This window comes from Echiichthys vipera, assembly GCF_963691815.1.
Source record: "Echiichthys vipera genome assembly, chromosome: 14".
Lineage (NCBI taxonomy): Eukaryota > Metazoa > Chordata > Actinopteri > Perciformes > Trachinidae > Echiichthys > Echiichthys vipera.
The window spans coordinates 17,400,890-17,428,778 of NC_139839.1; the positions used below are offsets into that span (position 1 = coordinate 17,400,890).

At 40.3% G+C, this 27,889-nt stretch overlaps 1 protein-coding gene across 1 annotated transcript; it reads right to left on the reverse strand.

Annotated features, from left to right (window-relative positions):
• Positions 1 to 3,592: 3,592 nt before the first annotated feature.
• LOC310956204 (ubiquitin-associated and SH3 domain-containing protein B-like) lies at positions 3,593 to 27,435 on the reverse strand. The gene is made up of 14 exons (XM_083926365.1): positions 26,963 to 27,435; positions 12,209 to 12,262; positions 11,821 to 12,007; positions 11,528 to 11,726; positions 11,161 to 11,330; positions 10,781 to 10,989; positions 8,578 to 8,722; positions 8,044 to 8,164; positions 7,820 to 7,942; positions 7,562 to 7,654; positions 6,950 to 7,094; positions 6,749 to 6,855; positions 6,017 to 6,126; positions 3,593 to 5,924 (listed from the first exon to the last, which is right to left on the reverse strand). Exons 1-14 carry the CDS (start codon positions 27,091 to 27,093, stop codon positions 5,787 to 5,789), a joined length of 1,932 nt encoding a protein of 643 aa, XP_083782491.1. The 5' UTR covers positions 27,094 to 27,435; the 3' UTR covers positions 3,593 to 5,786.
• Positions 27,436 to 27,889: the final 454 nt, after the last annotated feature.

Consider the following 27,889-nt stretch of genomic DNA (forward strand, 5'->3'; position numbering starts at 1 on the left):
TCCATACCAGAATTATTATTTATTGTAGATTGTACAGACCCTGTAAAGGGTCATGAATCATATTGCTTTACAAGTTTCCCTATGCTACCAAATATCTAAAACTGATTAAGTAACAAGCCAGATTTGGGAAGAAGAAAACAACATTCTCAAGCAGTGACACAAGCTCTAAATACAGCTCTTGGATATTCTGACAAAAAACTCAGATCACAGTAAATTTGAAGTTTTCGGACATCATATTAACGCTAAAAGACTCAGCTGACTGATGGAAAAACACAGTAGGTGGAGGGAGACAGGAAAGTCTCTTTCTCTCACTGGAAATGATGACTGGCCAATGACAACTCCATTTACTTTCATGAGGGTCTGCTATTTAATTTTAAGAGTGGCAGAGTGGCTACATATTATGGTGTATTTTATTACTTCGCCATGGCTACTTGCCAACAAAATGCGGTATTGGATTAAAAATATCAGTTGTTTATTACCTAAAAATGTAACTTTAAATTGTCAGATTTTCAAACACCAGTACAGTTAGACAGACAAGAACCATATCAATCAAAAAAGTGAATGCGTCACTGAACACCTACCTGCTGCCTGCAGGGATGTTGGTCCTTGCTGCCACTGCCCTCTGACTTCTGACCCCTGCATGGAAATGCATGGATGAAGTGTAAACCAAGCAGTAAGCACTAAGCTAACTTATTTTACCCATGCTATTTTATGAGGAGTGTTTAAATTTAAGACATTTTAATGTCTTAAAACATGTATTTCAAGTCCAAGTTCACTTTTATTTATATAGCACAGTTAAAAAGACTTGTAACAGTGATCAAAAGTGCTTCACAGAGAAGAGTCAAAAACAATGCATATGCAAGAAACAAGAAGACAAGCATATCATCACACATACCCATACACAAATGCATGTAACACCTGCACATATACAAACATATGCACATATGCACATACATACACATACGTGCATGGCTACATAAACAGTGCAAGGTTATGTTGAAAATGCACATAGACATTTTGTACAAAACTAGGCTTGTTTAGAAGTCCCTGTGGATCCAAAGGCCAATGAGAAAAAAATTGTTTTTAAAGCACACTTAAACCTCTCCGTGGATCGCGCATGTCAAACAAGCTGTTCCAGAGTTTGGAAGCAGCCACAGAGAAGGCTATATCGCCCTTGGTCTTCAATTCTGATCTTGGTACATCCTGCAACAACTCACTGGATGACTGTAGATCCCTGGCTGGATTACAGACTTGCATGAGTTCTGCCGATAAAGAGGAGTTAGACCAGTTAAAATCTTAAAAACAAATCATAACACTTTTTCAGTATCAGCTGTTTTAGTGGGATTATCAGTGGTAATGAATTACTGATCCAAAGAATCATCCATGCCATCTTTGAGTTTACCGTTTCAATAATCATTTTCAGATGTCTTTATCTTTACATATGCTGCAACTAACATGTGGTCTTTTTTTTTATACATCACTACTTATCAGGTTGGAAGAATAAAACCTCTTCATCTGGTTGGGTCTTAAATATCAAACAGAAACTCTATTCTTTTAAAAAATATTTATAGTTCAGTATGGAAAGATTGGTGTTGAATTTGCTCATCAAATAGCCCCATCTAGTGTTTGTTTGATGCTTATTCTGTGTGTGGGTATATACTGTATGAGTGGAGAGACTTATTGTTCATTTCATTTTATAATATTTTGAAACAACAATACTTCCAATTTAATAATCAATGTGTTTTAAACGTGAATTGAGATGACTTTCATTGGGTGTTCAGACTGTTATCGAAGGCCTCTGATTATTAAATAACCTAAATTAATAATTAACACCATCAGAGAAAATGTTTTACCATGTTCAAAGGGTGTGCAGGACCATGATCTATTGGGTTTACCGTTGGCAGCATTTCAGTGCACAAAAGGCTCCTTTATAATAAGTTCTGAATTATTTATTTACTTTATTTTGTTGTAGCCTATTTCAGGCAGGTTATCAATTTCAAGAATGGCTGTATGTTATCTTAGAAAGTGCCCCAATTGTAAGCTAAGGTTGGAGCATTATGATCACATTGAAACATGACAAAATGCATTAAAAATATATTGAATGTGGTTAAACTGTGTATTAAGCCTTAACAGTGATTTCAAAAGTATAATTCATGTATAATTAATTAAAATATAATTCAGCTTTACACTAAACGAATGTCAGATATGTTTACTTTTAAGGTTAACTAATATAGGCCTAATAATAATAATTTACATGCATAAATGTGTTACAATCAGGGTTAACATCATCAGCAACAATACAACCACTAAAGGCATTTCACTCAGTTAACTATTACTGAAAGCAACAGTATCAAGAGCATTGTTAGCTTGAAATTAAGTGCTGAGCAGCGTTTCCAGTTAAACTGTTTAACTAAACTACACAATTAAGAGCATAAGCGAGGTGCTTTGACAATAGCAAGACACTGAAATAACCTTAACTTAGCTCTATTAGCTTTAACGTTAGTAGAAATGCTTCTCTGCAGTGTTGCACACTAACGTTAGCTAACTTTTATATATATATATTGCAGGTACTTCTTACCTCAATAAATGTCTTGAAAGGTTGAAGCTCTGTCTGCCATTAACATTAACATTACCCATATAGTGAGGCCAATGTTTGGTTGACGCTACCTCAGATAAAATTAATTTTAGCAGACTACAAACACCTTACCAAGACACAAAATGCCGCACCTGCGGTAGAAGGAGACGGCCGGCTAACTTTCAAGCCCGTGACAGTTAGCCAGCTAACGGTGATGGCGGCTGGTTAGCAAAAGTACCTGTGGGTTGCCATGGGAGCTCTTCAATCGAATGCCCACGCAGTCCTGAGAAATGGTCTAAACAGCAAAATGAGCAGTTTCTAAATAGTCATGACCGTGCATTTTCACTGATGCTTAGTGAGACACTTTGATTTCATGTACATTTTTACTTTCCCAAGCCATTAAGAGGTAATAATAACTCTTTTCTATTTTCCTTTTTCCAGACACTACAAGCATATTAAAGTAGCAATGGTCAGGGTTCAAACTGTCCAAAAGTGCTTCTTCGTGAAGAGAGAAAGAAAAGAGAATTGCTCAGTATTCTGAAATGTATCATTAACTTTACATGACTTAACATAATTGTTAGTGTCAGAACTAACAGACCAAGCAGACATTTAGCCATGTTACAAACGGAAATTAAAAGCACAGGTGTCTTTAATAACATTACTGATGACTGCACTCCACTTAGGGAAGGTCCTCCTGACACCTAATGGCACTGACTGCAAAACTGTTTTAAATGACATCTGTGCTATTCCTGTTTTGACAAGTGAAAATTGTTATTCTATGGCAGATATTGCAACTGGTCCTCAGTAAAGTTAAAAGTTGGTTCACAATTGGGTAGGACAGTAAGTGCTTCAGTGTTACTTAGTTAGCGCTGCAATGCCCGCTCATGAGCACAATAGTATTTAAAAGCAAAGTAACTGATGTAAAGAAAATGATGTTTTTATACATAACACATGAACAGGTCGATATATAGGCCTTCATAACTCCACAACCTTACTTTATTCATTTTTGAGAGTAGCAATAGATTTTCTGAGTCATACAACACATAATTGGTACAGGCAGTAAGCACTTAAATCATCTGACATAACCGATAAAAAAAGGAAAGTATTTGAAAAGCAGTGTGGTTATCAGGCTTACACACAGAGAGGGCCAGGGTCATGGTGAACAAGCAAAAGTTTTAGTCAATGCACTCAAAAGCAGACTGTAATTATTAATTTTCTTAAAGCTGGGATAGGCAGTTTCATTTTGGTTACGGGCACAAAATCCATAATAATGTTTCATCATATTGTAATTCAAGTGCTTTTGGAGAAAACTAGACCTCTGCACGTCTCCTGGGCCGTTTTCAGCCTTTCAAAAATCTGTCTATGACGGGAGTCTTTGGCCAATCACAGGTCATTTCAGAGAGAGAGAGAGATAGAGAGTGTTCCCATTGGCTGTTCTGCAAACGCTACTTCTGGTGAAATGCTGTTCAGTTGATTCAAGGTCAAAATATCAGATAAGAGACTTTGCTGCTATCCATCTACAGTGTAAACTGTGTAAAACTGTTCGAACAGTCCAGTTTGTTGTCTAGGTGGTGGACATCTGTGAAAACTGTGGAGAGAGCTGGTTTGCTGCTGGGGTTAGCCTTTAGCCTATGGTAGCCCGGCTCATCTGCTGTATTTACGTGTCCTTTCATGCTGCCACTGCGTCTCGGTGCAGATGGCAGCATTACCCTTCTGCGAGGATCAGAGACCAAAGCCACATCGAAGCCTACTGCTCATACGGACGAGAAAACGTACACGTGGCAGAGGAGCCGGTTTTCAAGATAGGCTGAAGGGTAATCCCACCTGCGCGGGATCGGTCTCTAAATTCAGTTTCTAAATTCTAGCCATGTCTGATGAGCACCATCATTAATATCAACATTTAGCGCTGTGGTTATCAGACCGGGAGAGGCCAGTGCATACATGAAGACTGCTCTGTGAGCCTATGAGTAACGTTAGCAGAATAAACTATAAGCAGCATTTTTTCTTCAGCTCTTAAAGGCTTCGCCGATATTGACAAGGTTATTGTCAGAGTCTAAAAGAGAGTCTGACAAATGCAAAAAAAACACAAGCTGTATAAAATAGAATAAAACAAGTATCAATTTCTGCAAAGCATGTCAGAGATGGATAAATGTAGCTTATAGTTTAGCTTTTGCTAACTGTAACCAAATGCTCATGGCTGTGGCTAATTCAAGTTCATGCTTTTGCAAAAAAACTTTGCAAAGAAAACAGGATGCTAGTCTTCATAGAGCTTCATATAGCTACATAACGGTATCAGGGAGAAATGAATGGCTAGCACTCATACTGTATGAAGCCTGTGCTTGTGTGATGAGGGTCTCAGGAAAGAGAGGGGAGAGGGAGAGCTGCGGGAAGAGGTCTCACTCTGCTTCAAATTCTGGCGGGTTTTATTTATCGCATTCTGCCTCCCCTAGCTTCAACTCATACTGACTTGGTTGTGACTGTTGTGGTAAATCCAAACTGCATTACAGGAAGGTAAAACGACTCATTTGGACACATAAATGTTAACTTAGAAGAAGCACTTAATGATATGACATTTACAGGAATAAAACAGGCATCGTAAACCGCCCACCTGAGCACCAGAAACAATGAAGATCAGTTCTCCCCGTCTGATTGTCAGCATTTCTTTTGTGCTTTTTCACAGGAAGGTCGTAGCTACAAGTTAAATAATAATTTCTGACACATGGAAAAATATTTCTGTGGTAGAAGTCTTTCTCATCTAATTCTTGTCACAGTGTGTGAGAAGGCAGCAGAACACAAAGTCTTCCCCGCCCTGCCTGAGGAGGATCCACAGACTTAATGACACCTTCTCTTGGTATATAACCTGATTCATCAGCAACCATCAAGAAATATCAACATTTCTTGTAGCACCTCCACATTTTGGAAGAAGAAGCGGAGCGCTGCGGGAAACTCGACAAACTGACGCCCGATCTGTAGCTCTTTTTTTGGTGTGATCTCCACACAAACTGTATTTTCTCCTTCCTGAGCAGTGGGTCTGAATACATTTGCTTCAATGAAAGCACATTTTTTGCATGATGTCTTTGACGGAAGCCAGACGTGTTTTTCTCTCTGTTTTTGGGTAGTTGGGCTGGATCTATAGCGGAGTAGGTTCAAAATAAATATTTCTTCAATAGTTCAGGGCCACAGAAAGATAGAGAGTCAAACAGCATTTCCTTCAGTCTTGCATTAGCATTTCCCTCCAGTTGAAACTGTGATTGGGTCCATGTGTCAGAGGCAAGATGGGTGGGTCGACCAGCTGCCACACCCCAGTTTCTCCCATTTCTTCACAAGCACAAAAACCCAAGTAAGGAATCTGCACAATGAGAAGAAATAAGTGCATGTTATCAAAGCAAGAATGAGAGGATAGACATAGAAGAGACATTGTAATTAAAGCAGCAAACTGACCTTTCGGACAACTTGGACAAAGTCCTTGGAGTTTTGGGGGCTGAGACCTTGTATCTGGCGAGTGCAAGCCTCCAGGGAGGAAGCATGGGCCACAATCAGGACCGTGTTTCCTGTGTGAAAGAAGCAGAGGGCCGAGAACCACATTCCACGGATACCATTAGCTTTCTATACTGTTTATGGGCACTCGGTAGTTGATCGTTTGCAGATTCTATGACCTATGACCCAGCAATTATAAAAAGATTGGGACTAGGGATTGGATAACTAATGCTTTTATTGTTGAAAAAACACTAGTCACACGAAAACACATCATAATAAGTTGATCTTGAATTTCCATTATCGAAAGGAATCATAAATATCCCTGAGTGACTTGAATAGCTTGATAACGGGCAGTTCTATATTGATTTCATGATTTTTTTCTAAACTGTCACAAAGTGGGGAGCCCACATCTCTCCCATCATCCCAAACCCCTAAGCCTGTCACCATTAGGGCTGAGCGTTTTGGCCAAATTCTTCAAACGATTAAAGTGAGTTCATATCTTGATAACAATATGTATCACCATTAGCCATCAGCCATTACAGATCCTATTGTTTAGTTTTGCTCATGCTCAATGTACAGTGGCCACCGGGAAAACATCAGTTAACAAGAAGCATTAAAATAAATGCAATTTTAAAAAGAACGCGGGCTTTGCAGCCATTGATTATTGCCAACATGTGGTGCTTTGTAAAGTTTTACCCAGGTTGTTGTTCTCTGCCAAGATCTCTCGGGTTACTTGGAAGCTCCTGCTGATGTAGGTGTCGTAGGTCTCTGACACTGCCAGCTTACTTATGGGAATATGAGGTCTAAGGACAAAACGATGGGTATACAAGACTGTATTAAATTGCAGCATCAAAGATAAAAGAGTATAGATGCTGTAGTGTTTGTGTCGCTGTTTACCTATATGTTGTGTCCACACTCAGGTTAGCAGCGGCCAGCTCAGCTGGGGGGATCCAGACAGGTAAACATGTGCCGGCCACCCACTTGGTCCATTCAAACAATCCTGGTTCCACTCGGATTTTTGTCTTTCCCTCCTGCTGGAGACCTGACACAGAGTGAAGCACCTTTTCACAGAAAATCTATAAATACATCTTCACATGAAACGTAAGACATGCGATGAGTAATTGTGTAGGTTCCATGTGCACAAAATGACTAGGAAGTTAAAGGCTTTGACAGAGAAAAGATTTGTTCTTTTCTAAACAAAGAAAACATTCATTAAGCGTTTTCTATGTTAAAAGAAAAGAAGTTACCTCCTGTTAAACCTCTCTCTTTTCCTATCTCTGAGTTTTTTCCTAATGATGTATCTGGGTACAAGAGAGGTTTTGCTGTAATTCATTAAAGCCTAACTCCACAAACCATTTTGAGATCCAAGCCAAACTGAAGGTTTCAGATCCAAAACTAACACTAAAAATCAAACATTATCATGTAGCAGTAACTTTTTTGAAGTGTACAAATGAGCAGATGCTGTGTAACTTGTCTGTGACTTTGGTCAGAGTGTTGATGAGGTCCTACCCTGCAGAATGTTCTGAGCAGTCTGGACGCAGCGAAGAGAAGGAGAGCAGTAAACAAAGTCTATTGTTGTATGGCTTTCCAACAGGGCTTCACCTGGAATGGACCGAAACACAGTGTGATCCTATTGCAATGCATTATAACTGTTATATAAATAGAATCTCTCCTGTATTTAACGATCCTTAAAAACCCAAATCCTTTAGTAATCTAGAGTAACCTTTTTTACAACATCAAAATAAACCTGATATCAAATGTACTGACCTACAAGACGGGCCTGGGTGGAGCCAAACACAGTAATTGGACAATCCTTATCATAGTCCCGGTGCCCTCCGCTCCTGGCTGGCAGGCTGGATGGCATATTGAGATTAGAGCGAATGTATCGGCCTACACAAACACAAATTAGGATTTAACACAAGAAGGGAAAGTGTCTATCGTAAGCCTACAGAGTAAAAAAAAATGTTCTTCAATGTCCCTGGTGTGCTAACCTTTAGAGTCAAAGCACTGAGTGACCCAGTTTTTCCCAAACACCACATCCATCCTCTCCCCATGGCGACACACAAACAGTCTCATCTTGGACAGGGAAGACTGACTGGTCGGCCTTGAAACCTGATGTAAAGATTCATTTTAAATCGCAAAGCATTACAGAAATGCACAGCATTGAATGTCCCACATTATGCTCATTGTCTGGTTCATACTTGTATTTTGGGTTTCTACTAGAACATGTTTAAATGCTTTAATGTCAAAAGAACACATGCTGTCTGTCTGAATATACCTGGATTCACACTCTGTCTGAAACGCTACATGCTAGTGACTTTAAGCCCCACTCAGAAATAAACCATGTGAGCGTGGACATTTTTACCTTTTACAATATGGGTATAATTATTGGTATTAACACACTCAGTGTTAATACCACTGTGAGGTGAGGTTCAGGATGTTTGCTCACTTAAGTGCGCAGCCTGACGACAATTTTGCTTTTTTGTAAGCCATAGGAAGAGTCAAATATTAAAAGAGCACTGTACCTGCATAGGAGGACAGAGGCCGGTGAGGCCGTGAGGATCCATGAGACTGTCAAGCAGACTGTTATTCAGCTGTCCATCAAACAATAACCCAGCCACAGTGCTGCCAGAGTTAGATGGAGAGGCACAGGTGAGCATAGAGTGAGACCTGAGGAGCACAGAGACCTCAACTTTATTCACATAGCACTTAAGACGCATAAGACACTGTTTATCCAAAGTGCAGAGAAAGAAACAACAGAAGATGTACGCATGATCAACAAACTCCTATAGACATTAGTGATAGACCGATTTTACCGAATCGGTATCGGGCGATGCGGGCTGCTGCGTTTACCGATATCTTTTTTCCCTGCATTATTTGGGAGTTCTGTGTTGCTGGAGAGACCTTTTTTATTGTTATTATTATTTTTTGGGCCTTCTCATGCCTTTATTGGATAGCACAGCTTGAAGGATGACAGGAAAATGGAGTGAGAGGGAGGGGGGCGACATGCAGCAAAGGGAATCAAGCCCGGGCCGCTGTGTCAAGGACTTCTAGCCTCGGGACGCCACCAGGCGCCCCAAGACGCCTTTTTTAAGTTCAGTAAATGTTCCTTTCATTAAATTTGAAACTAGTAACATTTGCTATCATCATTGTGTCACTTTTATGATGTAAATTGAGAGAGCAAAAGTAGTATCGGCTCCAAATATCGGCTCAAGAAAATCGGCAGTCCGTATCGGTCATCGGCTAAGGCTGATGAAAAACAAATAGGCATCAGCCCTAAAAAAATCCATATCGGTCGATCTCTAATAGACATACAGTGTAACATGACCGTAGAGAAACACTGGAATAAGCAAAAGTAGGGCACAGTTAAAAGTCAGTGAGTAAAAGTGGTTTTTTCTTGAAAACATCAACAGAGTGACAAGAATGAATGGATGTAAGAAGGGAGGGAACATAACCTGTAAAAGTAGCGCAGTAATGTGGGCGAAGGAGCCCAGTCAAAGGATTAGTCAAGAAGCAGGCCGACAAGATGATTAATTTTCTTTTCTTTCCCTTTAATCTTTCCAGTCAGCTTTGAAACATCCCCCTGATTTGCGTGCATTTGTTCTCAGTTGTACAAAATGTACACTTAAGTTAGTTTGAGAGAACACCCACTGATGTCTTTGTGAAGCGGTTGCAAAAAGGGGCCTTGAGGGGAAATTTGTGATAATTTGCTATTTCTGTTATTGTGATACTCGCGTGTTCACTTCACTGGTTTAATGTGATCCCAGGGAATCTCAGTACTAGCCTTGTGAGACCATCCTGATCTCCCGATTTTACTCGCAGATCAGTCTGGTAACGTGTGACAGAGAAAGCAAATGTCCAATCAGCGCTGGTTTTGAGGCGGGTTTAAATGTGACGCAGCATACTGAGGATCAAACACTCTGTTTGAGCCATCCGGTAAACGGTTCAGGGCACTTAGATCCAACACCAGCAGGATGCGGAACAGTTTTTACCCCAGAGCTGTGGCCTCTGATTGCGCACCAACCCACCTCCTAACTGACTGATACTTATTTGCATTATTAACTTATAATTTACTGTACCCTTTTGTAAATATACATTTGAAACATTTTTAAAAGCGTTTTGTTTCCACGCTATTTGCCAGCTGCTGCCTACTGACTTTGTCTTTGTGTTTCTGTTACTATTTAGATTTTTCATTGTTTTTATATGTGTACGGAAGAAGCCATACAAAATTTCATTGTACTAAGTACTGTATAATGACAATAAAGAGAATTCTGATTCTGATTCTGACACCCAAGAAGTGACTGTCCAGTGTAAAAAACATGGCAGCCTCCAAGGATGAGATGAGCGCAGCTATCGAGCAATGTTTATCAGAATTAGAGAGCATTCCTTCTCTGCAAGAAGAGCAAAAAACGGCACTGGAGGCTATTCTAGGAGGAAAATATGCAAATATCCTTTACGGACTCTCTGTAAGTACGTCATACGCTTCTTTGATCTGATTGATTTTGCCCGTCTATCACCAACATACGTGGTGATGGACAGATGGTTTATCCAATCAGCAACCAGTATTTTTGCCCCTTCCCAAATGATCTCCAAACGAGAGTTCCCAGATGGATATGCTGAGCAAATGCGAATCAATCCATCTGGCGGAGTCAGGCTATCCCAGTATGGCTCTATAGATTTTTTTAAATGCAAGAAAGATGGAGTTGTATTGTGCTTCCCCTTTCTTACCCATGGACGACCCAGGTGTCAGACTCATCTGCGCGGTTGACGTAGTTCTCCGGCAGCAGGCCAGACAGCCCCGTGCCCAGCGAGGTGCCGTACACCCAGCCCTCACTGGCACTGCTCTGCTCCACCGGAGTCATGAAGATAAAGTCTCCCGGCGCCAGCTCGAGCTCATCGTCGTTCTGAGGCACGTACGGGTACATGACTTGCAGTGTCTACAGGGGAGGTGATTAACAGTCATAAGAAAGAGGTACTGTGGGATCAACGTGAATCTGGGAATAATTACAGTTAGGGCAACATTTCTTTCACTTAATGTCAGGAAAGTCAGAGTGGGAATCATACATGTTAAGAGGAGGTACTAATGTTCAAAAGGAAGCAAATCAGACCTCGTGATTAGCGAACCGAATATCCCGGGAGAAGAGCACAGCCAGCCAGTCGCAGCCTGAAGACACGTCCACGGTTTTGGCCAACTTCTCCAAAATCGGAAGGTGACTGGCTTGGAAGTGATACGCCAAAGTGACATGAAGTTGTTTCTTATGAGGCTCGACATGAACATCTGAGAAGACAAAAAGATTGGGATTCTCCATTGAGACAGAAAAAATTCAAATGTATCATTTGGTGACACTGCTCAGCTGACGATGTGGATGTTATCATTTCTCTAAAAGGCCTGGGGACATTTACCCTGCACACTGTGTCTAAAGACATTGTTCATTTGAACTATTCCCATTAAAAGGGACACAGGGGGCCTCAAACCTGCTTTTGCTGTTGCTTCAGTAGCAAAATCAGAAGCGAATGTCTTCAACACCTCCGCCATCTGCTCCTCCACGAAGAGGCCAATAAAGGTTGAAGAGGTGTAGAGCTCCAGGGGGAGGGGCATGGGTATGCGACCCTTCCACTTGGCCACAGTGGTTTGAAGCGCTTCGGTCAGAGCTTCCACCTTCCCGTCAGCACACTGACGAGTGCCAAGACAATAAAACAGCAAGTCATCGATTGCACAACTGCTATAAACAGCCACAACATAAGTAGTGAAAAAAACACAGGCTGACCATGAAGAACTGGCAGAGGGTGATGTGGGGGAAGATGTTGTGCGCTTTATTCTTCCCACAGGAGAGGCGGGACTGCTGCCAGAAGTGCGAGAGCTGCTGGAGCAGCGGCCCACTGGGTCGCAGATACAACACGTACTCTCTGGGCAGAGGGTCATCCAAGAACGGGTCATCCACGTGGGAGAAGAGCCTAGAGCGACAGACAGGAAGACGAGTGAGAGGACGGCTCATGTCCAGCAGAGGGCGGTACTGCTGTAACAGCACTGTGACACGTCAGTACAAAGTTAAGGGTTCAGGTCAGTCGATGGAACATATACCATTACAAGAGGTTCTGTTTGTATTCCAGTTGTGTATTTATAACTGCGGGTAAAAATGTGTGTGTCACTCTCACCAGTCACAAGCTGCCTGCACGTTTTTCCCTCCAGTCGAAACCAGAGCTTTCAAGCTGCAAGGAGAAAGAGAAATGGAGATCAAAGCACAGTCATTAAATCAATAGTCTCTCTTCCGGATCTGTTGATCAGGAGGAGATTGCTGCGCTTCCATGTGACTGTGAGAGCAGCAAAATGAAAACCCTGAATTCAGAACACGAGTTTATCTTTCACACCTGAAGTTCATGAAACAGCACTGATGTTGATTATGAATCATATTGTTGGCTAAGAAAATATCATCAATGAAGTGTGTTCAGCTCAGTGGATGCAAATCTCCGCATGCAGGGCACGATTCAGTCAATGATTAGGAAAAAGGAGAGGATTTTCTGGCAGAAAATCAGCTCACAGTCTTGGTTAACAATTCAAATGTCACAATATTAAGACCCCCTAAATATGCCGGTGATAAAAGTATAATGGGATGTAGTGTAATGAATATTAAAAAGGAAAAAAAGCCATGATTTATCTGTGTCATTTCATAAAACTAGAACTTTTTGAGACTGAAACGAGAGAGAACTGATTGCATGATTACTCCTGAGTGCTCAAAATCTAATTAGTGTCTTTTTATAAAACATCTGAAGGGATTTGCTTGTTCCAGCAGCTTTCTTTGGCCTCGAGACGACTGACACAGAGTCTGGATGCGACTTTATTTAATACACTGGACTCTGGCTGGAAAATTAATCGAAATCGCAATATTTGAGAGCGCAATATCGAAATTGTAGGAGGTGCAACGTTTGTTAAAGGAAAAATAGGTGTCAAAATCCCATTGTGAATTCAGGAACGGGGTGTGGCAGAGATGACCCCAGGCCTACGAACTTAAGAAGAGATCCTAACCCTGATCATGTTGATATACTGCATATATACAGTATTTTTTTTTTTTAAAGATGATTTTTTTTGGCAGTTTTTAAGCCTTTTATTGGATAGCAGATTAGGTAAGAACTGGTTGCAACTGAAAGTCCAGTATGTGCTTGCAAAACATTGCGGTGTCTGTTTATTAAAGCTTCTCCATGCAAAGCAGATATAACCAAATAACACCAGGAACACCTCGGCTCTGTGAACCACAGTGGCCACTTTCCAAAGATTTATCTCTTCTTCGTTTATCTTTGTTTATTTGTTTTTTTTATGATCCAAAAAATTGGATCCCTGACAAGCAACTAAAGTAAACGATGTTTGCATGATGTTGTGAATGGCTCATTTCCTTGTTATGTAACAGGAAATGCATTTGAATAACTGATAATCAATCGTTCGCAGCATGATACAGAGAGTTGCAGGGTCTCTATGTGTGCCGACGTTGACAGTGTGACATTTTGCCACTCTAGAATTCAAATTCAATGAGCTATTTTTAAATTTGTCCCACTGAGAGGGTCCTAGATAACGACAAAGTCCCTGAACCCCGGGGCAGTGCGTGCCCTCACAGAGCGCAGTGTGCAGCATGGGAACGCCAAGGCCACAGCAACGTAACAGATGGCTCACACTGAGCTACTATAACATGCACACATACTGTAAATATATGCAGGGCGAACTTGGATTAAAGACAGAGAAGCACAGACAAAAACTACGTCTCCTGTCTGTTCCCTTTATCAGGCTGTAACTGATATGCAGCATTCAACCTCACTGATCCATTTTTACCACTGCTGCATGTAAAACGCTTAAGACAGAGAGTCATTTGCTGGCTACAGTTTTCTTATTCAGAGATTCCACCTGGTGCTGTGTGGAGGAGGAGAAGAGGGGGATTTTCTCTCAGAAAGCATGATGGGATTACAAGCAGATGTGACTGAAACGTCACAAAATCCAATCCAGGCTATAACTTTGGATTGCTTGCTTCTTATCTCGCTGATATTTTATGAGAGTGAAATCTTGAGACATGAAATAATAGAAAAGGTCTTACAAGATCTTTATTTTTAGTATATTTACCCCTTTCAAAATACAGCTGCTCAGTGCATATGTAGACTACAGAAAACATTAACATAAGATTCACGAAAATGACATGTAATGTTTATGAAAAGTGGGAATAATTACACATTTAGTTTTAATTTAAATTCTTAAGTAGTTTTTTTGTTTATTTGTGTACCAAGCTAGATAACTAGATTGCTCGTGTGCCTGTGGGTAAATAACCACTTACTGACTGTTTTTAACTGTGGATTGTGCTTTTTTTTTCTTTTTCAAAACTACATTTTCCTCGCATCTTCGCACCATAATGCTTGATCGCGGGCTTTTTTTCATCTTCAACACTTCACAGTGAAACTTCCAAAAAAAATTGAACTCATCTGATTAGTAGACTCAATAACAATGTCTGAGCTGCTCTCACTATGCGATGTCAAAAACCCTTTGAAAGCTAATGTTGAATCCACACACATTAAAACGATGAGATTTCTCAGAAATAAACGTAAAGTAGTCCTCTTCCCCACACGTTCACAGGACACATTTCTTCATTTTGTACGTCACTGTATTCAACCTTTATTCTTTCATTCAATTTCTAAATTCAATTTAAATATTAGCTTTTCAGGCTTCACATCAGCAGTTCTGTTTGCATTAGTAACAGTGACTATTACGAGATGACGTCTTTTACTTCATTTGCACATGTACCACTGCTGCAGGTGTTTGGTACTGAAGTATGGGATTATGTCTGTATAAACTTTTGGATCCAGTAGATAAAGTTCATAACAAAAAAAAAAAACATATCCCCCTTGTTAATTTATACAGAGACAGCAGGAAGACATCTGGCCTGGCTCAGACTGAGGTGATGAACCAGAAGGAAGTCTTAGCACACCGCCAGGGACATTTTAAAGGTGAGAGTTTTGCTCTTTCACTGGCACAGTGTCTGAAAATCTGTACCCTTTGCATAATGCAGCCTCAATGGGCCCATCCCCCACTTATCATATCCATTCTTACACATGCACAAATAACTTAGTCAACAACTAAACACAAGCTTATGTTCAGTATTAAGTGTTCCAGGAATGAGTCCTAAAACCTGGAAGTTAGTTAGCATTTTTTCACTTTTAGTCCCCTTGTCTCAATGTTTTTGTTAATGAGTTTTTGGTTAGATGCCTGATATAAAGTCCTTGGTTAACACAGGCTTAAGAAACTGTTTTGTTTTGTTCTACGACATAAAAGATATCAGTAAACATCCCACCCGTGAATTTTGAATTCTGTATGTGTCACAAGTGAAATAAGGTGGAAGCTACATCTTATTTTCTGAAAAATCCAAAATCCAACGGAAGAATCTCATTGGTTTTTTTGTTGTTGAGGGATCCAGGGTGTGCTAACACCCGGGTCAGCACTCTACACAGTGGTTATCATAGAGGCAAAACTGTTCATTGCGCCTTTAATGCTACTTTAAAAATCTGGTCTGGAACAAAATCTCTATTTAGGTCATTTCATATCCCAATAATGATATACTGTATATCACAATGTAGCACATTTTCTGTAAAAAAAAAAAATAATTATTATTTTTTTAATTAATTAATAATTAATGTAGGCTATCAATAAAGGTGAACTGCAAAATATGTTTTCCCAGTGCATTCTTAGACTATTTATTATTTTATTTTCTATTTTTTACTCTGAACGTAATAAACCCATTCTCATTCTGGCGGGTGCACGAGTCCAGTGCTGCTCGCGGTCACGTCAGTTGGTAACTGAGTGATGTGGTCTGTGATTTCTAATACGGGCAGCTTATTAAAGGTATTTGTGGTTGTAACATGAATATGTTTTGTTTGTAACTTTCTTTGACAATAGCTAACAGTATATTTAGAACGGTAGATTTCATGGCGCTGTGTCAGACTGTCAGACTGACGGCACAGCCATAACCAGCTGATCATTTATTAATTCCACTGAAACACTGCAGCCCGTGTCAGAGTGTGTGTGCCCTGCGTCTGGTGTGTACAGACTGGTCTGTGTGTGTTTTCTGGGGATTTAATGGAGAGAGAAACGCAGTTTGGCTGTGCATAACGCACGGAGCGACTCCTTTCAGATTCACACACCCCCAGCCTGTGAATTGCATGATTTATGACACCGCAATATAAACAATAGAGCAACAATATGTGTCATGCGATACATATCGCCATATTGCACAGCTCTATGTGATATTGTATGTGTTTCAGCCTGCACAATCTGAAACCTCAGCATATTTCAACCTTATTTTTTACTTTCACTGCGTGACACTTTCACTTCCAGGTTTGGTGACAGACGTGCTGCTGAAACACATTTATTGTTTGGTGGTTAAATGTTAGAAACATGACGAACAATCCAAAAAGACATTCAATTTACATAATAAATGACAAAAAAAAACTCACAAATATTCCCATTTTAGAAGCTGGAATCTAAAATGAAGCTGACTATTATAATGGTAACAAGTATTGGTTCTAATCAACACAGATTATGATGCAGTTGTTTTTCCTCAGATTGCTGACTTTCTCAGTATCTTTCTTTTTTGGACACGAGTGTCTGGATCTTCTCTTGGAGTCTTAGAAGATAAAAAAGCATAATGCCCCTTTCAGAGGGGGCAGATAAGATGGCCCCAATTCAGTGCCCCTGTTGGCCTTTTACTGCATGGGCAACCAAAGAAAGAATTCTTTATTAGAGTTTGTTTTTGTTGAACTGAATATTCATTGGAACGGTCATAGGAAAACTGTCCTCAATCACTGCAGCTAACCTGGAGGCATCTCCTATGTTCTTAGTCAAAGTTATTTAGAAACTGCATTTCCTGTTCACCGCTAGGCGAAGACAAAAAGGTTGGAGAGTGCTAGGGTGAGAGTCGCTCTGGATTTGTTGTGGCTTTACATCCGTAGTACTGTTTGCATTAATAACTAGATGATGGCTTTTACTTCATTTGCACATGTACCACTGCTGCAGGCAATATTGGAAACAGCTTTTCATTTTTTATTGCCACATATGGCAAGTGTTTTCAGTTCCTGTTTCCACATTTAACCCTACTACAGATAAAATGCTTTGGCTGCCTGTTGCGTGCTGAAACGGCAGCATTTCTGTTTTTTTTTCCATACATGTAAACATTCTTTGGACTGTTTATTACAGCTGACCTTTTTGCTAAACTTCAGGCTGCTAGAGAAACTTAGTGCTTAATATCAGGCAATCTGCATACTTCTTATCTCATGAGTGTGAGCTCTCTGGATTCCTGTAAACACTGCGTTTGAATTTATCGCAAGGAACATAAATACCATGCCTTTCACGGCTATACTGTATATTAGCCAAGAAGGGAAAAGGAAATCATAAATTAAAGCCAAAAGTAACAAGCATCTGGAACTGACGTTAACAAAACCATGTCACCCTATGTTAGCACACACACAGCTACACAGTCCCAAGCCCCACCCCCACCCCCAACTCAGCTGTATGGGCGAATCAACATTTCCTGTTTACAAGCGACCGTGAACACTCATCACTAACCACTTATCGCCCCAGCAGCGCTGAGAGCACTGCTGCTCCCAACACCAGACTGCACCCTAAGGAGATCCCCGTCAGCAGAGGAAATTTGCCGGTCGACAATGCTCAGGCCCTGTGAGCCCACGGCGAGCCAGACGTCACCGCCCTTTTTGTCAACCTTTTGACGAGCCGACTGCCCAGTCACAAAAAAACAGAGACACAGGCTTTGCAACACATCTGTATACAGTGTGATGTAAAACTCCAGGACAGGGAGTAAAAATATACACACAAGGCTGATGCTTTCACGTCAGCAAAGCAATAACACTTACCAACTGATATTCCATTTGAAATATTTGTTTGTTAGAGCCGTTGTTCAGGGCCACCATAATAAGAGACGCATAATGAAGTTAGTGTCATCAAAAGGAATAGGCTGACATTTGGAAAATACACGAATTAGCTTTCTTGCGAAGACTTAGATGAGAAGATTGATACATATCTCTTATGGTTGTGTTTTATCTAGCTAGAGCTGTGAATCCATTAGCTTGGCATAAAGACTGGAAACAAATGGAAACAACTCAAGCTAAAGCTCACTTATCAACATGTAGAAGTTTTTTTGTTTAAGCCATTCAGAAATCGAAACATAAAGCTAACTGGCTAACAGCACCTCAGTGACTTATTGGAGTCTGCACTCGTACTTGAAACAAATTGTTTCTACATTTTTGCTTGTGTATGGATTAAATACGGCCTGATTATATAGAAGTGTTAGCAGGGTCAGAGCCAGGGCTAGCTGTCTCACCATCTTTGTGCTACATTAAACTAACTGGCTGCTAGCAGTAGCTTCATTAAGCTAACTGGCTGCTAGCAATAGCTTTATATTTACCCAAGCGGCCACCTGCTGTGCTGAAAAATGTAGCGGAAGTGTCAAAAACTGCAGTTCCTCAAATGGCCACTTGTGACAGCTCCAAAAGCCAGTTAATGTCCAACCTTACAGCAGACATTAATATGTTTGCAGCCTGGTGCAAAACACGGTTTTGGTCTAGCAAATTTCCCCGTTAATGACAACTGTACGGAGTAAAGTTATGCATAATTACAGGCTAGCATTTAATGTAGGCTTCAAGATGGGTAGACGCACACTATGAGCTTCATTCTGGTTTTACAGAAACCTGTGGGTGACGTCACAGAGGCTATGTCCATATCTTATACAGTCTACTTACAGACATGAGAGTAAATCTTTGCATCCAACTAAGTGAATAAGCGTATTTCACACAACGTCACACTTTTCCATCGATGTTGGTTATTGTTTGAGTGTTTTGCTACCACAACATTTTGTTTAGGGGTCCATAACCACCCCAGCTTCTGGTGTTGTACACTCATAAAGCTTTTCTTTTTAAGCTGACAAGGCAAACGTTTTCTCTTTAACAGAGCTAGCTGTGTTCAGCCAGTGTCTGGAACTGCGTCTCCTCTTCTCACTTCATTATTTCTGGAGCTGAGAAATCCACAGAGGCAGACAGAGCAAGTCAGAGATTGACACCATTAAATGAACTGTGTGGGCCTTTGTTTAACTGAGGGATATTTTTCCTTAGGTGTCCATCAAGCTTATCAGACTGAACAAATGATTCTCAGCGCTTCTTTTGAACCAAAAATGAAGTGTGCATGATGAGTTAACATGAGTGTTATTTTTAGCGCTGCATGAGAAACGTCAGTGAAACAAGTCAAAGTGCACAAAAGAAATTGTTTCACTAAGAATATATGAGGCACAGTGCCAAAATACTGATGCATCACACACAACGCTCTTCACAGTCCCAGGATGTGTCATAGGAAGCTAAGAGCATATGTTTGAGTTACGGTCGTGGTTTGTAGGCACATTGATGTCTTAAAACAACGCTCAATCAAGACCTACTCATTTTACTGAAATGTCACACAGATGAGCTGAAAGAGAAACTGTCAGGAAGTACAAGATTTCTGAGCATTTATTCTGTCCAGTCAGTAAGTTTTGCGATCTTCAGGCCTTCTTTATAAGAGAAAAACTAAACTATGATAACCCAACTTTTTTCCTATCTGTACGTGATACCACCGCCCACCACTGGCTCAACAGAGCGCTCACTAAAGGTCACAAGCCACTTCCGGAAATGGGCGACTTCCTCTTGGTTGTCTTGAGTACAAGCTAAGAGTTTGTTCTTGCAAGCTGCACACACAGGCACCAAAGTGTCACATGTATTTAAAAGTTCTGTGTGGTAATTATTATTGCGTTGCTCTCGTATAAGCTTAAGTGGTTTCTCATGATGCTTCTATCTAACATGTGCGTGTTAGAGAGAAGTTGAGTGAGACATGTAGTTGTTATGGCATGAGTTATGAGTCTTATGTCGGTAGGAGAACAGTCTGCTTGCACACAGACTTCCTCTTTAAAACACAAAAGGCAGGGTGAAAAAAGAAAAAAAAATCGACTGTACATAATGTTATCGCAGCTCCATATGTTACAGCCCAGTAACCGCAGTGGCTTTGAAGTCTTTGCTTTAAAAGCACAATGAATCCGACAAACATGTGAAAGACTAACGACAATTTCATTTCTATGAAATAAGCACTTCAATTTTGCCATTGTTTTATAAACTAGAGCTCATTATCAACCAAGATGGGGGCGCAGAATCTCAAAAATGAAGGGCCCTTTTGCATAAACAGTCTGATTCAAGACAATATATCCTACTACTACACTTAAAGGTCCTGTATTATGCTAATTTTCAGGTTCATTCTTGTATTTAGGGGTTCTACTAGAACATGTTTACATACTTAAATCTAAAAAAATAATGATTTTTCTCATACTGTCTGAATATATACCTGTATCCACCCTCTGTCAGATGCACTCTGTTTATGCGCCTGTCCAGGTCTTCCACATCTGCGCTCCTGCCGTTGAAAATTGAATATATATTTGGGTTTTGTACTGTTGGTCGGACATCACAAGCAATTTAAAAGTGTCAACGGTTATAGATGAATCTACGATGGCATACGACTACTGTAATGCATGCAATGGAGGGAACATCCCTTCAACTGCAGTAGTCAGGCCATCATGCTTCCCACAGTAATTATTTCAAGACCTTAACAATCAATCAGTGTCGCGGGCCGTGAGGCGGGGTACCACACGCCAGTCTATCGCAGGGCACATAGAGACAAACAGAGACAGACAACCGTTCAAATTCACTGGCAATTTAGCGTAGCTTAACCTAACCTAACACATGCATGTACTGTATTTGGACTGTGGGAGGAAGCCGGAGAACCCGGGGAAAACCCACTTAGACAGGAGAACATGCAAACTCCACACAGAAGGGCCCCAGCTGGGATTCGAACCACCGTGCTGCCCAAATCTTTAACAATACTGTAGTGAAATGTATCAAAGAAAGCACAAACATTGGCCAACAACTCAAAGAATGTATATAGATCTTATACCACACAGATTCTAGGTGGAAATGATAGAGGTGCATGCATTTCTTCTTTACGTGGCATTATAGCTATATTGTTTGTTGTATTAAATTTGAATTGACCTCTAAAAAAGGGCCATACTGTTTTTGTGAGCACAAGCTTTCTGACCAAAGTACAGAAGTTGAATTTTCCACACACCAACATCCGGTGACCACATCTGTGATGGGTCTAATCACATGACATTGCTGTATAGTCTTAGGGGAAACTTCTCTTCTGGTTCAGTGCCTCCGTCTACATCGTGCTAGTATCAGATAAAGTAAAAAGGCCCTGTTCTCGATGATCTGTTACTTTTTTGTCATTGACTTCCTGTTTCCCTTGCTCACAACTGTCACATTTCTCCTCTGTGTAACAACACAAAACAAAGCTGAAGTAGATGATTATACGCAAATCTTTACCCTGCAACATAGTTGTTTTACACAGCTCTCCAAATTGTCGTCCCAATTTTCAGGGGTGTGACTCTCCACACCACCTCTACTGTTGTTTTGGCCACAAGCACGACATTTAAAACTGCATACACACACACACCATCATCATGTTTCTTTAGAGATGATTCCGATACATGCGCCAACACACATAAACTTCACACAGTATGTTCTGTATACGGTACAACAGATAGACAAACCAAAAATGTTTTGGAGGACAAAGCAAGGACCGTTTTTGGGACTTTGAATACCCTGCATGAGTCTGCACAAGCACTATAAAAAGGAAAGAGTGGAAAATATTAAGGAAATAAACTACAACAAGGAATTAATATTTAACTATGGTCACAATGAAATCCCGAGGAAATCCCCTTCACACAAGTACAATTTAAAAAACGTCAGAGAACACATAGTTTACACATTGAAGGAAAATACCTAGATTAGTAATCATTAAGTAGGAGCAGGTTCCCATGGATTAAAGAGAGTACCGTCACAAACTGTTGGGCCTGAACCATCCCCAGAGGTCTCAGAGGAGTCTGTTTTACTCACCGGACCTAGATAGATAGTTATTATAATGTAAAAATGTTAATGTTAAACCAATGAAGACACTGAGGTAAAGTCTTCAGTTTTTTGTGTGGGAATATTTGGGGAGTGTTAGCAACCTTGGGGAGAGTTTACATTAAAAAAGTGCACACGGTGGGTATTTTTCTGGCTAATTCTTGCTTAAAATAGACAATATAGACTACATGTAAATTATGTTTTAACTGGATTACAACAGAATTAAAAAAAAGGGCTTTCATTTTTGCATAGTATTTTACAGTTTATTAACTATGTAATTGGATATGAATTATAAAGAAAATTCTGTTTTCAGTTCTGAAAGAGTTATTTTTTTAGTTGATTTTAGTAGTATCAATGTTGTAAACAACAATTAAGCAGACTGAGGTGTTTTATCAAAACGCTCAATGCACACAGCCCGTATTCAGAGACTGGGTCTTTAAACGAGTCGTCAGCACTTTACGGTTTTTGATGTCACAACTATACTTTATGTAGGTAGAAAGTGCCGCCACAGTGCCGTTACGGTCATTTCCCGGGCGCAGAGATTCAGAGAGCGCAGATGCTGAAGACCTGGAAACTCTGACCAATCAGAGCAGACTGGGCTTTTTCTGAAATGCGTCTTAAAGAGACAGGCGCTAAACCTGAGCGTTTCATGCAGAGGGTGAATACAGGTATATTCAGACAGACAGTAGGAGAAAAATAATGTTTGTGGTTTTTTTTATTAAAGCGTGTAAATATGTTCTAGTAGAACCCCAAAATACAAGTATAAACCTGAAAATGAGCATGATGTTTCTTTAGGCAGGTGGTTTTTTTTCCCAGGGAAACATCATCAATTAAAATAAAAAGACCTGACCTCAGTGTTTCTCAACTCTTGGCTATGTCTCCGGTTAAACCAGATTATTGAGGAAAGAGGAAACATTTCCTATCATGCTTTTCTGCCAAAAGCAAAACAAACACAATGGCACATGTGTCTGTCTCCAAACCTGCTTCTGACCACCGCACACAATCAGAGCGGGTAGACTGACCACTGTCCAGCCATCCTCTTACAGTCGTCAATTCCTTAATGACTCAGCAATTTGAAGAGAGGGGCTGTTTCTGTGTGTGTGTGTGTGTGTGTGTGTGTGTGTGTGTGTGTGTGTGTGTGTGTGTGTGTGTGTGTGTGTGTGTGTGTGTGTGTGTGTGTGTGTGTGTGTGTGTGTGTGTGTGTGTGTGTACATGATTCATGCTCCCTACTGGCTTAAAAAAAAAAACTTGCCAAACATAATGAAACCCTTGTTCTCTGAAGCTATGACTGATAACTGATTTTCCAATCATTCCTTCTTCTAGGGAACGACCTGATAGCAGAATATGCAACTCAAAGGTTTATTTTTGATGTTTCACTGAAATGCGTCTGGGCCGGTGGCTGAGGATTGTAAAAAAGTGGCTGAATTTAGACAAACTGTAAAAACTCATTGGCAGCACAGCGAGCTGTAAACACACCACTGACACATATTGTTGACTTATTTGACCTTGTCATGGCGAACGTGTTAGCAAAACGTTTTCGTGTTTACGCATTGATCTAGTACGTACCAACATTAGCTTTCATTTGGAGTCGTGTTCATTTGCACCTATCAAGTGTCCGATATTCGGTGTCCTTTTAGCTCGGTTTGAATCTCCGACATCTGTGTGCTGTTTGGAGCAGTGGAGGTACGCGGGTTTATCAGTGGCCTGTTGTTGCGGACACATGGTTGATGAAAGCAGCGTACAGAGACACCAGGATAGAAAACAGCATAATAAGAAAGCTCATTAGCTCACAGAACTAGGGCTACTCGATTATTATGGCAAAAATCATTATCATGACTATTTTGGGTCAATATTGAGATGACGATTATTTCAAACAATTACTCATTGACTTTTTATTTGAACTTGTCTTTTTAACTGTTTATTTTCTAGGACTCTAAATATTTCAACTGAAAAACAAAGAAATAAATGAAAAAATAATGATGTGTTTAAATAAACACAAACAAATAAATAAATGCAAACGGGGCCAGTCAGCCAGTTATGCATTAGCTCGCCAGCTCACAATTCTTCCAATGGTATTATAGAGAAATCTCATTTGTGCAGCTTTAAGTATGTGAGAAGTTGTTGTAGAAAAGGATTTTAAAAGTATAATAAGTTATATTCTTCAAAGTAAAGGATCAAAAAAGGTATCTTTTTGGTATATTTGTATCAAAACTCGCATGGAAGATTTTCAAATAATATCCCTTCTAATAATTTCTGTGCCATAAGCTGCAGATAGAAAAACCAAGCCAAACCAACACCCCCAACTGAAACATCCCAGGGTAATGTGCATACACGTTATGCAGCCTCACCGGTGTTGTATCACGTAACTATCTATGTTTTCTCATTGTTCTTGTGTCATCACACCAGGCAGGCTTGAAGATAATGACGCTGAATTATCCTACTTACATTATCATTGTATAGCTTCGATCAAAGATGTCCTCCGTAATAGATATGAGTGTGCAAATATAACAAACCACAGTCCCTCTTTGTGTCTGCAGTGGTTCATTAGGCAGGAGCAGAGAGCGCTGCAGTCTGGAACAATGAAAGCCTGGATGACCTGAGCCAGTTTTGAAGAAGATAAAAGGCTTAATTTTTGAGATACTGCATCCGTCTAGTTAAAAGAAGAAAGACTGTTGACACTTTCAGGCCTAGCAAAGCTCTGATAACTGTCAAGAGTCATTCCTAAATCCTAGTCTCTTGTTTTACATGGGGAGACAGTTTTATCTGCTAAAATTCAGATGCTGGAACTAGAAACAGATCCTGGAGTTAATGACGGTGCTCTGAGATTACTGCCTCTGCTGACAGAGACTCAAAGTGAAGTATTTCAGATTTCCTTTTGTTACACGGGACACAATTTTGAGGCACGCTGCACAAACCGAAAGGCTTTTGCGTGAGATAAGGCTGTTCAAGTTATCTTGCCTTAATATATAACGTGGGAGTCACTGACAACACGAACAACGAGAAGAGACTTTATGATTATAGATTGTGTGATTAGGTAGAGAGGAGGCTGAGATGTAAAAACTGAGCCACGCAGAACTTTGATTAAAATGTGGTTACATTTTCAGGGTCTGCGTTACATGTAAGGCTGGATTTAGGTGTAAAAGGATACAAGCCCATTCATCGATGTTGCTGCACTTCCACATTTTATATTTTTACTATTTCTCTAGTTTCTGTTTTTAAAAAGAGAAATGCTTTTATCGATTTGTTTTCTCCAAGATAGAAACTTTGTGCCAAATAATGCTTAAAACTCCCTAATGAAAGTCTTATAAACAATCTTCTACAGTCCTGCGTAAAACGTACGTTCAATAATCATGAATGGTTGAACTGAGATGTTATATTTGAACCTACAGCCACTAAGTAGCAAACATACAACTCAGTGTTTTTTTATGTATTTAACTACATAATCCATACACTTCATTCACAAGCCAACTGCTTGTTTCCTGGCAACGCCTTCTCTCAAGGATGGATGAGGCGCAGCGCTGAGGAGCACGCAGGAATGCCCACAGGATCAGGTCCACATTGAAAAACCGAGGGAAACGCGTGACTCAGAAAACACTCATTATCTCTCGTAGTTTTCTTTTGTATTGGGAAATATGTGCAATTAACATATGGACACGTATGTGCTGCACACACATAGACTGTGCACACTTTCAGTTGCATTTGTGCTGGAAAGTAACAAAAGCCCAGTAACGTATTCACTTTAAAGTACTGATTATTAAATAGAACTTTATTTACTTTATTACTTTATTTGAGAATTTTAGAGGCATTGTTTACTTTTACTTATAGACTACATTAACATTTATTACACATTACATTAATTAAGCAGTCACTTGGGACATTGCAGATGATAAGCATAATAGACTTATAAAATATGATGCATATTCAGTACAGTTAACTCAATAGCTCCATCATCACTGTCTATAACATTATAATACAGCTTATGTAAAGATTCATTGATTGGAGTTATATTCTATGATAGAAAATCTCAGATTTCAGCTTCTTAAATGTGAATATTTTCTTATATTTGAGTTGTGGTCGAAACAAGACATTTGGGGACGTCGTCTTGGGCTTTATCGACATTTTTCACCATTTTATAGACTAAACAACGACTAGATTATTGAGAAAATAATCAACAGATCAATCAACAAAGAAAAAAACTATTAGTTGCAGCCCTAATATAGAATATAAAACTGACAGGGCCTCCTGCGTATAAGTACACGTGAGTACTTTTACTTTTGAACTTGAAGTAAATGTAAGTCAGTTATACACACTTTTATAAGTAAATGCTGTAGGCTACTTGGAATTAAGTGTATTTGCACTGATGTATAGATATTACTGTTATGAACATAATTATTATAGATATTGCGACTTGCTGCTGCTCATGGAGGAATAGTTTGGTTTGTAAATCATGAATAAGTCATAGAGTCTGGTCTTGACCTACTCTATATATGTAAAGTGTCTTGAGATAACTTTTGTTATGATTTGGCACTGTGAATAAAATTGAATTGAATATATTGTTAAAATGATCTGACTACTTCGTCCACCTATCTACAATGCATTTAGTGTCCTCAACAACAACAACAACAACAACAACAACAACAACCACAACAACAACAACAACAACAATCATGTAATAACACATCTATATAGTTATAATATGCAACATGTCTGTGGATTTCTAAGCAAAAACTACATATTAAAAGATTAAAAGGCCATGAGGTGTTAACAAGAAGCATGGATGCTGCAGATCAGCTGATGATGATACTGAAACTTTGGCTACAGTGACCAGTGTGTGTGTGTGTGTGTGTGTGTGTGTGTGTGTGTGTGTGTGTGTGTGTGTGTGTGTGTGGTACTCACGCCCTGGTTTTGGGGAAGCCCATGGACAGCAGCACGTCCAGAGTGGACCCATGTTTGATGGTGACTGGCCGGCTCTGGCGCTGCCTCCGCGGCGTCACTTTGGCATACAGGTCCTCTTTAGCTGCCATCATAACTCACTGCTCCATCGGCATGTCAGGTCCTCGGCTCCTCCGGTGTATGCTCATTTATTAGAAAACAAAAAAATTGGATCGAGGCGGTAGACTGTTTACACCGGGACGACTCGTGTAAGGCGGAAGCACGTAGAAAACACCAAACCCTGTGAGGAAACGAGCATTTTCAGGCTTTGACAAACGCTCTGAGCTGGATCAAGCTGCCTCCTGACGGCTCGCACATAAAGTCAAAACCATCAGCAGGGGGGTCAGCCATGGGAAGTCACTTCTGCTCTCTCGGCCGTGCCCCCAACACGCAGTCCCCGACCGAGGTGGACATGTCTGGTTCCTGTCCGCCCCTCGGTCCGCTGGATGAAAAAAATCAGATGCTGTATGAGTTTCCTTTTTCCACACGATGTCTTATTTATGAATGGATCCTGAGTGAGCGGAGGTTCAGCCTGTAAAAGGTTGCAAATCCGACTGCGCGGCCCCTTTACTTAAAGGGACAGTACACGGGTTTAAGCGAGAGGACAGGAAGTGTGTGCGACTTCCAGGCGGATTATGGGGTTAAACTGAGTGTAACACACGCTTTTCTCGGTTAGACGCGCTGTTGTTACACTTGTGCAGCTAAAATAAACCACATTGGCCGAGGCAGCGCGTTGAAACGTGTGGAGGAAGGGCTGGATGGTGGAAAAAGTTGGTCACACTTCCTGTCTGCGAAAGTGGTGGGTGTCGACGCTCCACGCATGCGCACAACAGCACGCCATCCTCAGTTGCCATAGCAACTTACGGGTGGTAAACTTTGTAAAAAAAAATA

What these genes read in the sequence shown, in the direction of transcription:
- LOC310956204 (XM_083926365.1), bottom strand. Translation starts at nt 27,093, where the DNA reads ATGATGGCAGCTAAAGAGGACCTGTATGCCAAAGTGACGCCGCGGAGG. An exon ending in GGCTTCCCCAAAACCAGGGC is followed by an intron (nt 12,263 to 26,962) that starts GTGAGTACCACA and finishes TTCTCCTTGCAG; the next exon opens with CTTGAAAGCTCTGGTTTCGA. An exon ending in GGCAGAGAACAACAACCTGG is followed by an intron (nt 6,127 to 6,748) that starts GTAAAACTTTAC and finishes TCTTTCACACAG; the next exon opens with GAAACACGGTCCTGATTGTG.